Source organism: Chlamydotis macqueenii, chromosome 1 (genome assembly GCF_036417535.1).
Source record: "Chlamydotis macqueenii isolate bChlMac1 chromosome 1, bChlMac1.mat, whole genome shotgun sequence".
Lineage (NCBI taxonomy): Eukaryota > Metazoa > Chordata > Aves > Otidiformes > Otididae > Chlamydotis > Chlamydotis macqueenii.
This window is the reverse complement of record NC_141556.1, coordinates 54,334,193-54,347,545: the sequence shown is the minus strand read 5'-3', so window position 1 is coordinate 54,347,545 and position 13,353 is coordinate 54,334,193. Positions and strand designations below refer to the sequence as shown.

Sequence of the window (13,353 nt, the reverse complement as noted above, 5' to 3'; positions counted from 1 at the left end):
AAAAAAAAAAAAAAAAAGGGAAACTGACTAGAATGGAAGACTAAAAAGTGACTCAGACATTGAGAACGTTCACCTGAAAAGATCAGCACAACATAGAACACACAAGAAAAAAAGCAGTCGTTGCATTCACATAATGATGTAAAATGAAGTTACCTGTAGGTAATACATGTATGGTGGTCTGGGAAGGTCCACTTGTTGGCACACCTGCTGTCTGCTGCACAGGGTTTGGCTGCAAAGGCTGCAAAGGTTGCAAGGGTCGAGCCAAGGGCTGGGTGGATATGCTCAGTCCTGTAACAGGTGTCTGGTTCTGCTTCTTGCCATCTGCTTTAAAACAAAATAAAGTTATAGACAACAGTAAGCAGAAACTAGAACATCACAGAGTTTTAAAATCTCCTCCCCTACTCTGTCATTCACAGATTAGCAAAGACTATTTCCTAGCATGACATTTCTTTGATCTTTTCATTCTGCAAACAAAACTATTCCATTTCCCTAACTTTCACCATCTCAATTTTCCCCACCCCATACTCCATAATGTCTCATTCTATCATCACAAAGTCTGCGTATTTCGGCACAATTTGGAAGCCTAAATTTAATGGAACACTATGCCAAAGTCTTGAAAAGTTTCTATTAAAAAAAAAAAAAAAAAAGCCTAAAACCTTAAAAAGGCCTAAACACTGCTGTACTCAATTTCTTTCAAAAAAGTGATAGAGCTCCCTAAATAAATCTTGTCTACCTTCGATGCTTCCATCCTTTTGTTATTTGCTGACTCTTTCCTTTGTTCCTTAGTCAGCCTTGTTTGTTGCTATTTTGAATTTTCATAATTTCTTAAAAAGGGGGAATTGCTTTATTATTTATAGAAAACTTTAAAGAGATAATTTGTTTTCTCACACTGATAACCTCCTCAACATGACATACTGACCTGTGAGAAGTAGAAAATAGTGTCTGTATCTGTAGTTTACTACAGCAATTTTTTTCCTGCTTTAGTTTATTTGTGACAATATAAAATACTCATTTGTGTGCAAGTCTGTATATTACCAGGCTCATGCACAAGAATAAAGAAGAATTATGAAGATTTTGCCTGGATAGTTCAGCCAGTTTAGAGTAGCAGTGGGCAGAGAGGCACCACCAAAAACTAAAACACACAAGAAAAAAAAGAGCAGGTTTTAAGGGCACTAATTTAAAAAAAAAATCCCTTATATTGTACATGCAGCAACCATTAATTTAGTAGAAGAGTGCACAATATAAAAATAAAAAATATGTTAATATGTATTTCACTCTTGAGAAAACATATCAACAACGTATTGAAGAACACATTTAGAAACTATCAATTAAGTATACTAACTAGATTTCAAAGCTTAAGAATAGGGTTAATTGCAGTGTAGCTCAAAATGTTGGGTTTTTTAGCAGCTGGAGACTACTTTGATGGTCTCACTGAGCTGTCTTTAACATCAGCTAGTAGCCTGAAGTAGCAGTACCCTTCACAAACTGCTATGTGATAAATTAAATACAATTCAAGAACTCAGAAATAAAATACAATATACATTGCAGACCATATTGTCCTTCTGGAGACTGAACAGCCAAACTACTTTACTGAAGCCATTTGATGATAATATAATTTTACTTTCTTTCTTTTTTCCAAGTCTGTAAAAGGAGTAGTAAAGTGATGCTCATTTTGAAAACAAAAGGTGAGACGTTTCCTGCTCTTTCATCAATTAACAGGTTAATTAGTTCAAGCTTCTTTTATTTTCCACGAGTATGAGAGATTTCCCAGTGTTCAACAAATTATTTGACTCTGAAGAGACTCCAACAGAGATGCATACACCTGTTTACTTTGAATATTTACAAACTGATGCACATTTCAGCTGCCACTGGATAATTTAAGTGATAAGAATGCATTCTCAGTCATGACCTAGAGAAGCTGTGCTCATGATCAAACTGGTACAAACCCAGACACACTAGTGCTGTAAAAATGTAGTTCAAGTGAAAATGACAGTCTGGACAAATATGAGGGCTTTTTTTTGGTTTTGCTTTTGTTTTTAATCTCACACAGAAGCAAGTTTATTTGTCCCTGGCAAATCAAGAGCCCTGTGGAGATTCCAGCTTTTGGAATATCTCTCCAGATATTAACATATATTTAAATACCTAATAGAATCAATAGAACATAACAGAACCTTAATAGAATTAAGTTTATTTAGTATGTGGGTTAGAACGCTTTAAAGAAAATAATCAGGATCTGAGTTTTTGCAAGGTTGCCCTTCTATTTGAATTATTACTGAACTGCTGTAAATAAAGTGCATTGTAAAAAAATATTTGGCTAAAGGTATATACATGCATAGGATTATGGAAAAGCTCTCAGCAATGCACTCTTCAGATTTTTAACCTGAATGTTATTATCAGAACACGTGAATTATTTCCCAAGAAACTTGCTCAAAATCCTGGAGATGTGTTTTAAGTGGATGGTGATACTCAAGCTTTCATTAGGGTTTTAGTCCATACATTTCTACATCTTATATGAAAAATACTGACTCCTCATACAAACTCTAAACATTAACTAATGTTTATGCAAGGCTGCAGACTATCAGTGAGAGTCTGGCTTCTGCTTTGCAGCGAAGAGACACACAGGAGCTAACCCAGCCTGAAAGTATCCCACTAACCCTCCCCCTAATGAAAGGACGATTTTATAAAACCTGACAATTAAGGGGAAAGAATCTCAATATATCCCTTAGGAGAAAATTGCAAGATACTGGCTTAAGTCCACAAAAAGAAACCAAGAAATAATTATGTTACTATACTGTAACGCAGCTACAACTCTGCTGTGGCTGCTACCATTTCTACTTAGAGAAGCATTCTTACAGTTGCACATGCAACCATAGTGTTGATCTTCTACAGTAACTGTGAGGTGAAGACACACTTTATGCAATCAAGGAGGAAAAACTCTCCGAAAAATGTTACTTCTGATAGGAAAAGATTAGCTGAAATATATTACAATAACTATGACATGCTACTTTAAAACATACCGTAACTCCATTTAGATCTGTTGGTGTCTTCTACAGAATAAATCGGACTGAGTAGCTTAGCCTTACCTCACAGAGTTCCACAGTCCAAGTGCAACCATCTTTTTGATAATTAATCCTCAGAAGATATGACAGAGGTAAAAACTTAATTCCCTATACTATTCTGACACTCAGCTAAGCAATCCACAGAATCATCAAAATCCTGGCTGGAAAGGACCTCCAGTGGCTGTGTAGTCCAACTTTTTGCTGAAGCTGGACTGTCACCAACACTAAATCAAATGAGTTGCGGTTTTGCTCAGCTGTATCTTGAGAACATTTGAGAGCGGAGTTTCTACCATGTGTCTGTGCTGCATTACCTTCCTACTGTGATTTCTTTTCCCCTCAAGCTCAACCTGAACCTCCTGAACTTGTGGTTCATGGCCACTGCCCCTTGATATATCATCTGGCACTGCTGAGAAGAGCTGCGCTCCATTCATCTTTGTAACTATCCTCCAAGGAGTTGTAGGCTGCTCTTACATTGTCTCTCATGTAAACAGAGAGACACTGTCTCTCCTTGCCAAACATGCCATGGTCTGTTGATCTCTTCTCACAGGTCATGCACTCTAGGCCCCCACCATCCTGACAAGATCTATTGGGCTGTCTCCAGTGCTACCACAACTCTTCTCAACTCAAGGAAGAAGCAGCCAGAACAGGACACTATTTCAGGTGTGGCTTCACTAGCATCAATGTGAGGAGAACACTAACTTAAATGTACATGAGAACCCACTGTTGGCTCATGCTCAATTTAGTGTCTGCCATATATACTCTGCTGACAAAAGAACCAGACTGTCAGCTACCTGATTGCATAATGCTTCTCTAACACGTGCGTACCACATGAACTCCTTTTGGTGGTGACGTTACATTTCTCCCTCACTGAAATAAATGCTACCACATCCCAGTATGAATTTCTACATTTGTAAAACACAAATACAGAGCAAGTCAAAATATTAAGAATGTACGTGTAGCACTTGAATGCACTAGCTAGAGGGATGGTTACTGAGGTTGTCTAGGAGAATCAAACTTCTTGGTGGCTGGACTTCAGAATGCAGTGCAGGGACATGCATTTAGAGACCAGGTAGAATTAAAATGTTATCTCTAATTGTAGAAATACGAATGTTTCAGTTGAGATGACAGTGCAATACATAGTCTTAAGTACAGACTCTTATTACTTCTCTGAAATACTGTCATTTTTCACTAATCCAATGCTAATTGTAATTAGACCTGCCCACAGTTACGCAAGAATTATAAAAACTGTATTCTTTTAAAAGATGAAGTGCATCCACACTGCCAAATGATGTAAGAACACAACTAAATTTACTCTAATCTTGGCATATAGTCCCAAAGCACTGATCTGCATTTGTATCTAAACTCTTTCACAAAAGGTTTTTTAGTTAAACAAAAGATTAGAAGCTGTAAATAATCCAATGTCTGAATGCGAACTGTAGAATAAAAGGTCTTTAATCAGTAAACAGCAAAAATTAAATACATCTAGAAGAACTTTCCAAAATAAAATAAAGAATTCAAACCTGTCAAATTAGTCCACAAGCCTAACAGATTTAAGCACAGACAGCAGCAATGCTTAAATTAAGGGAAAGGTAAAAATCTTAAAGACCGTTTTACAGTAAGTAGAATTCATTTTATTTAATGTCTATCAGAATTCTTTAGTAACAGTCCTGTTTAACTGAAACGCCAAGGAATAAAATACACTAAGCAGAAAAGAATGAAGGGATGAAATAATATGTCTAAGCTCAATTACCCCTGCAGCTAGCAAAATCTTTTTCACCTACCTTGAGAAGAGCCATCATCCTCTTCATCCAGTGTAAGATCAATGACACCTCCTGCATTGCTTCCTGTGACCTTCCCGCTCTGAAAGACAAAACTCCTTCATTTTGCAAAAGCAAATCCAGGGAGCACAGGCGGAAAAGGGATAAGAACTGAACATTGAGGAGAGGTCTCAGAATTGATGCACTTATTACAGAGAAACTGATGAAATGAGCAGGAGGAGGAAATTTCTGACAAATTTCCCAGGACTTGAAAAACAGGTCATAACCAAATGACTGTATCGCTGTATCAAATACTGAAGTATTTTTAGCTTTGTAAGGAGTAAAAAAACCCTGATGACCAGTAGCATATTGTTATTTTAAAGGTAAATAAATAACAATTTGGTGTTAAAGAATATCTTTCAATTATGACTCAATATTTTAATCCGGTTGTAATCTGTGCTTTCCTTTATAGTAATATAACCCTTTGACAGAGCAGTCACCAGGACAATATATTAATTATCCTGAGACAGCTCGGCCTATGTGCCTATAAAGAAACTGATTTCACAATAAGAAAAAGGGTAAGCTACACTGGAACCTGCAATGCTTATAAAACATGTCATCAAAAGTTCCAACTGTACTCAGCTTTAAAAGCAATTTAATTACTGTATTTTTATCCATTATCACAAATTTTAGCATTCTGCTATTCTACATATGAAGCCATTTGTAACCATCTCTTTAGAGAGGATGAAGGGATCTTTAAATCTCTTGTGAAAGCTAAACATTATAAAAAAACCTGTAGGACCATCAAACAAGATTTACCTTCTGTCCCTTGGCTGTTCAGACTGGAGGGACTACCAATATTTTCCTTCAGGTGATGGAAAAAATACTGGGGGAGGTCCTATACATTTCTGTGTTTTAAAATACATGAATTATGTCAATTTCTAGTTCCCTAAACTTGCTGCAAAAATTAGGGGTTTTTTTCAGTTTTGTAGAAGAGATGATAATTTATTGCTGAACTGAACTGCTACCGATTTATGGATTAGAGTAAATGAAGTTCCTTAGGACAGACAAAGGGTTAGGAAAGCAAAATAACTATCAAACAATTAACAATGGAAAAAAGTGTAAGAGTTATCAGCTCTACATGGCTTGTACAAATGCCAATATGATAAATCCTACGAAGATTAGGGATTTTTCTGTGCAGTCTGATAGGCACAGATAAAAAAAGCCTAAGTATTGAGATTATCTGCTCTATGGCCTTTCACTTGGGTAAACTAAGCCTTTAAGGAGGTCCTAAAGACAATTTTTGCACAAGCAAGGCTTTGAGGACAGTAAAAAGAGGTATCATATGATTAATAAATGCAAACAAAACCTGTCTCCAAATTATCGGTCAGTGAATTTGAAGTGCCTGACATGACTGATCTCTTAATTATACATTATTACTTATTCTTCTTGCCTTAAATTCTCATGCTGCCACTGATGAAATTCTGCTAATAACCTACATGATACACAATTTGAGTAAGAAATATCTAACTACTTATGTTCACAGGCAATAGAATAGACCGCTATAGTGATTCTCTGCTATACATAGAGAAACATCTTTCAGATTTATTAACCATGGAATTCTTCTGTTGGGTGATTTCTATTTCAAAAACTTCCCAGCTTCAATTTTCTTACTATGATAAGCTAATTTACCCAGTTGAAGCTTAAGATAAAAGGCACATTCAAATAATCAATGATTACTTGATTAGCATAAAGTAAAGAGGAACTTAATTCCAACTTGATAGACTTCCAAGTAAATGATGTGTATTTCGAAATATGGCGCAGTCTGCCAGGAGAAAGCAGACTGAAAACCGGAGGGGAGATTTATAAGGAACTGGAGAAATAAAAAATTAACACTAAGCTATTCATTTCTCCCCACTGTAAAATACATTAGTCTGAAGTAATTTCCTTTCAATTCTTCCTCCACAATGAAATGTAAATCCTTAGAAAAATACTCTGTATGAGAGCTAACTGTTTTGAAGCCCTACTTAACTGTGTCAATCAAAAAAGTTCTTTAAATTTGCAAGTCAACATTTTTTATTTTGGCATGTCTGGACAGCCAAAATATTGAGTTAGTTAAACAGGTAACTATTAACTGTTAAATCCAATCAGCTGACAAGGTCTCATACGTGCACTTCTCAGGAGGAAAGATCTTCTTGTAGTTAGCCACCCTATTCAAGGTTTTCTACTAAACCGCCCTGGTAGCAATCTCCTGATCAGGAGCTACCCAGAAGTAGTTTGGTTCTTTCCACAGCCACGCTAGAAGTTGCAGATCTGCAAAGCAGTGTTTTGAGTGGTGCTCTGTGGTACATCCTTCAGTCCTAGTTCCATAGCACACACTCCAGCTACTCCAAGAAGATGCTGTACTCCACACACAGCACACCATGAAGTCCTGACTCCCCAGCCCCCCTAACTAGATTCTCCCAGTTCACTGACCACGCATCTCCCTTGAATTACATTTAGGGATACAGGAAAATTTAGAGGAAACCTGAAACACTGAAAATGCTGTACCTTGTGTTTCCTACAGAGCATAAGATGTAGGAGTGTTGTCACTTACCACCCAAATGATTAAGACCTACAAATGGAACCATTTGAAATAATCCCTGCCAAAAACAAGTAATAAATGGTTTTCAGAAAATCCCGTGCCCAACTAATCAAGAGAATAAAAACACCTCTTTTGAGTATCATGACTATTTTACTCAGAAATTCTCTCAGGGAAATTGTTGTTGCTACAAGGACTTGTGGAAACTCCAGTTTAAAACAGAGCTATGTTTGAGGAAAGGCTAGAGAGAAACAACTGCTATTGCTTCTGTAAGCAGAAGGGAATTAGATTCTGAGGAGGAGACTGCCATGTCACACATCAGAAGAGGAGATGCAGACAAGCTAGACAAGCTGCTCTGACCAAAATCAGAAACTAGCTTAAGAAGGCTTGCAGCCCCGACAAAGGCAAAGGGAAGCCTGATACTGGACTTTCAGTCATATATGAACAACTTTCACATTTATGTCAAAAACTGAAATAAGAAAGCAAATCTTTCAGAACCTAATATTAGATTTCAGCAAATGTTCGGGCAGAAACCACTAACACGGAAAAGCAAAGTCAAGGCATTCTGGTCTGCTGTCAGTTTTCAGCTTTCTCCAAACACAGGAAGCCAAGAACCTGAACCTGCTTCAGCTGACCTCTGCAGAAGAGCAAGATGATGCAATTGTAACACCTTTTCATCAGTACAGTCACACCAGTGAAATAATTAAAACCATTTAATGAGAACCCAAAACATACGCCTGGTGTTTTAGTTCACATATTGCCTAGCAAGTCTGATTAACAGAAGTTTGAGTCACCTTAGAGTATCAAGGAAGTCAGAATAGAAACAAAATAACCACAGTAATATGAAGTGATCTCTATCTATTTAAAGAACACAGTTACAAAAAACCCAAGACAAACAAAATCACAATCCCCCAATCACCATTTCATCGTGTCTGAACCAGAGCACCAGTCTCCAAACAGACCAGAAGTGGCACTTAAATCTGATTATTTACAACAGCATCTGGGTAATTTCTAGTAATCAAACAGAAAAAAGTTTACACGGAGATTTAAAATAAATGCAAAGTGTCAAACTCCCCTTTCCATCCTTCTTAACAGCTCACCTATGTTAATGTATAATAATATGCCTTTAAACTCCAAGTAAGTGGAAATCCTCCAAAATACCGTGATTCACACTGCCATTTTGGACCTTTTTTATCCATTGCTGATGAGGTAACTTTGTACAACCTGGAAGTAGTAACATCACAAACTGAACATCCAGTTAACTGCAATTGTATCTGAGTTGCCTTAGTTTAAATCTTTGTCTGCCTTCACACAGCAGCCAGCAGTGTCACACTTTTAACTTAACAAAAAACAATGTAACCAAAAAATTAAATTAAAAATGAAATGAAAAATTAAATCCAAATCATGCTCTAAAATGTCAGTTTTAAAGATAAATATGAAAAAAAATTAAAATAAAGCAATAAAAATATAAAACTTATAATTTTCCTGAATTCCTAATTTTAATATAGCCACATCTTTATTCATCATCTGGTTGATGAAGTTCCATTTACAATTAAGACATTTTGCATAAAAATGATGTGTCTTGTAATTGAACATTTCATACTTAAGACTAATGTAGATCCAGCCCAAGAAGATGCACGCACCTTTGAGTTGGAAGGCAAAACTCTAGGTGAAGTGGTGGAAGAGGACTGCAAGGTACGATTAAGAGCAAAACAAAGGTGAAAAAAAAGGAAGCTGGAGGAGGAAAAAAAAAAGGCAGCAGCGGAAAAGAGAATTACAAGCCAAGCAGCGGCCGAACACGTACCACCCCAAATACTGAAGGGCAGCACAAATGTATTGTAATGCTGCTTGGCTATCCTCTTTCAGTGTTGTGAGTTTTTCCTAAAACAACCACCCAAGGCCCTTCACATTTACAATCTTGATCTGTTTTGGGAAGTGTTTTCTTTAAAGAAAATCTTGTCAAATTGCAGACCCTCTGACCCAGCTTCTTCAGTTTGTAAAGCCATGTCCGCATGTACCGCATTTACCAACTTATGACTATCCCTGGGCTCTGTTTGCATGCCAAATGCCCCAGGCAAGCGTGAAAGAAAAGTATTTTAATGCCTAGCACACAACTTGTGAAAGCAGCAGCTGAAAGACCCTAGAAGAGGGGCAAACCCAAAAGAGTAAATCCTCATCCCTTTCAAATATCTGCATGAAACCTGGTAAGCCCTGAAACAGAGATTAAGTCATAACCTTGTCTAAACATCACTCACTCAGTTAAGCATAAACTGTTTTATAGTGCATATGGAAGATAAAATAATGAAAAGTATGTATAAAATGAATGCAACTACTCAGATTTGTACATTTTCCTCACTTAAATTATTAAAAATATTTCTAAGTGTTATACTAGCTGCCAAACTTTTGCTGAGAAGCAATCTACAGTACTGATTCTTTTGAGTAACATTTTCAGGTTTCTTTTACCATGAAAACTACTAGAAACAGACTTTGTCTATTCACATTACAGTAATTACACCTCAATTCAGGGATTTCTACAAAGGATTGTAAGTCACCTATACTCAGAATTTCATGCATTTTCCACTGCAGATACTATAACAGCATTGGCTTCTTCCAATCCCAACCACAAAAGTCTTTTTAACAATTAAAGAAAGTACTGAGAAATAGATGTACTGACAAAAAAGATGTATCTATGGTGAGAAGTGCTAAGAAAAACCAGCAATAATATAGTTTTCCTCGAGAAAGAAAAAACCTATACAGTGACTTTCTAGAACCAGTGCCATATGTATATTATAGAAATTTTTAAAAGAAATACAAAGAGTCCTTAGAAGTAATAAAAATCCTGGAACTTGTTAAAAAGGTAAAAAGACAGCAAACAGGGTCACCTGAATCTGAAGTCAGAATTAAGATTTGCAATAAAAGCAATGTAAATGTTTTATGATTAAGAACATTCTTTCTTCTTTTGGAAGACTGTAATTACATCCTATTGACTGCAATATCTAATAATAAACCTACACACCAGTCAATAGTAAATTAGTAAGGGGAAATCAGAAAGGCCTCAGCCTCGCAATAAAATGAAGGGCTGTCTCTAGTGTTGAAGTGATTCTGAAGCAGTTTCCTCATCCATCTCTGGAAAAGCAGGAACATTGAGACAGCCTACTATCTTAAGTGCCACGCTCCATCTTCCATTCTGAGACCATTTCATACGGTTGTAAAAAACACTGTAGCAGGAGAAAGAATATTGCCTTAGCTTTGCTATCCAGCAACTTTTTCAGATCAGCACTGTTGTAAATTAGCTTGATTCATAATTCACAATTTTGAAAAGAAAGAAAAAAAAAAAGGGGGGGGTGAGGAGAAGCAGGGAAGAAAAAAGTTATTCCAGTTCCTTGAAGAAAACAAATACAAGGAAGGAGACTGAATTTAAAGGCCAAAGCACATACAGTAGACACGATGCTGAGAAAAGGAGGTATCTTCCACCACAATGGCAATTATGAAATTTAACACACAAAGAAGTCATTAGAATATCACAGCATATATATATATATATATGTCAATGTCAAACTACTGAAGAAAATTGGGAAATAAGTCTCTAAAACTTAAACTGAACAGAAAATGTTACCTGTTACATCATTTTATATAACCGCACACATACACATGCCAACATGCACATGTGTTGTATCACATGAAAAACAAAAAGGCAAATGTTGGTATTTTGAAGAAAGTTCTGAATATGCACTTCTCTATGATATATATGATTTTAAAAAAAGGTTTTGGTATTATATAACGCCACGGCTCAGTTCATCACATAGTAATAACAAAGCATTATAATGCCACCTGCTTTTCATAAAGGAATATTTCAGTTCCTTTCAAGTGTAAAAGTGAAAAATGAAGGGAAAAAAACTGCAACAACAACAAAAAATATAAAGTGCAAAATAAAAATTAATTTCAGAGTAGTAGAGATCAAAATTCTGAAGATTATGTGTGGCAGCTGACACAGTGCAGACAATTTTATTAGAAAGTTTCCACAGTAACAAAACAGAAAAAATTCTGGGGGTTGCAAAACAGACACTCCATGAAGCATCACACCACCACAATCATACAAGACGCACCAAGGCGTTATATAATAGCAAAATCAATCTTAAATTATGGGGAGCAATGTTAAAAATATGTTTTGGGAACATGGTGTGTGTGGGGAGGGTGCCGATACTGTGTTTGTATGCATAATTGTAAGGCCCACATTACTGTTTTAGTCATCCATATACAAAACTACAGATTTCAAGCAGTCTAAGCAGCTGTGGAAATTTTTTAAGTATATTTTTGAGCATATTTCAGTCACTAACTGCTTCAGTGTCAGACTTATTCCTTAAGAGTTATTTTTTTCCAATGCAGTAACTCCCACAAAATGGAAGTAATTATTCCAGCCTTGCAAAGCTGTCAAGAAAATTTATTTGACCAGATACCAAATGTATTTGTCACCTCTTACCAAGATAAAAATGAAAGTGAAAACGCAATAAAGTCAGCAGGTTACCGAGATCACAGTTTGCACAAACAAAATTTCACAGGGCTGTAATACATAGAATCATAGATGTTTTGATAGTGTGGGGTTGCACACTTGTATAATACTCAAACACTATTAACAGACATTTTACTTACTGCATTTACAACATTGCTGTGTTCCCCTTACCCTTAACTGGTACTGTGCAACACTTCCTACAGAACAAGAACAATGCAAGCATGGAGAAAATGAACAACCAGTCTCAGTAACCCCTCTGTATTATATACCCTCTCATTTCTTTGGTGCAAAGAGTACATGTTGGCTCTGCTACCCTTACTAATGGGAATCACAAATTGAGAAGGCTATCTGAGAGACCGGTTGCCAGAAACGCTGGTTTTAGGCACTAGCAATCATAATTCCAACTAAAAGCCATAGAGGAACACTTGACACAATGCTTAAAGTATTTGTCTACTGCTGTGATTTTGTTTTTCCTTAATCAGAGAGTTAAAAGGGTATATAATAAACACATAACATGCATGTACACACATGCCTCTTTACTGGTTCTTAACTCTTTTAAGGTGAAACATCTACTTTGTTTCCCCAAAGTCCATTGACAGTTTCCCAAGACTATTATGCCGGATGGTCATCTTGGATGACGGGAGATCATCTTATTAATCAGTAAATATGTTTTATTTATAGTACTTTTCAGATTAGCTTAGTGCAGCTTTTAAAAGCTGTTATCCGTGTCTGGTGTAATGACATAATCAGTTAAGATTGTTTTAGTACTCCTCTCAATTTTTTGGCCCAAAATGTCAAATTGGAGCCTACAAAACACAAGTATACTTGCTTATTGAAAGCTGCTCTCAGTAACTGAGGATGGTTTAAGTAACACAGCTATGGTTGCAGGGAAAGCCAAATCACTTCACAAAATGAATTTTACAAAATCATCTGAAAAATTCCCAACAGGACATCAGGTAGCTGAACTGTGTGGTTGTTGTAAGGAAAAAATTCAAATGAATCCATTCTTCTATGACTTTTAAACTGTCCTCTAATATCTTTATAATTTAGATTTCTAATTAGTGTCATCTAAGGGTTCCACCTCACAGATGAGAGCTAGTTACATTTTAAACAGCACAAACACAACCCCAGGGTCAGAGACAAAAATCAAGTATCTCATTTTACACATATAATTATGTATGTTTATTTTCAGTGATAAAACCATGAAATGCAAGGAAACATATTCATCAATAATGCTTCAACAACATAGAATTAATAGTTGCTTATAAATTGTAAGCTGACATATCCACTTTGCTCACATTGTTTCCCAACAGACATTCACAAAGTTTGTTACACATTGCAAAGTAAAGGGCTAGGAGTTATAAATATTCTTTATTAACATTTCACCAGAAGAAATTCCAATAGTCAGCAAAATAGCTTAAATTAAACTGTAGTTCAACCAAACAA

The 13,353-nt window shown here is 36.1% G+C and overlaps 1 protein-coding gene across 2 annotated transcripts in view; it reads right to left on the bottom strand.

The window, feature by feature from the left end:
* The window catches only part of ATF7IP (activating transcription factor 7 interacting protein), a 110,987-nt gene that overhangs the window by 7,315 nt on the left and 90,319 nt on the right, over positions 1 to 13,353 (bottom strand). The window contains exons 13-14 of one of the 2 annotated variants that reach the window (XM_086751611.1): positions 4,841 to 4,919; positions 154 to 324 (exon numbers count right to left, since the gene is read on the bottom strand). In XM_086751611.1, the coding sequence (XP_086607737.1) occupies positions 154 to 324; positions 4,841 to 4,919 (250 nt within the window). The remainder of the gene's footprint in view (positions 1 to 153; positions 325 to 4,840; positions 4,920 to 13,353) is intronic. The other variant, XM_086751622.1, reaches the window with a different exon arrangement.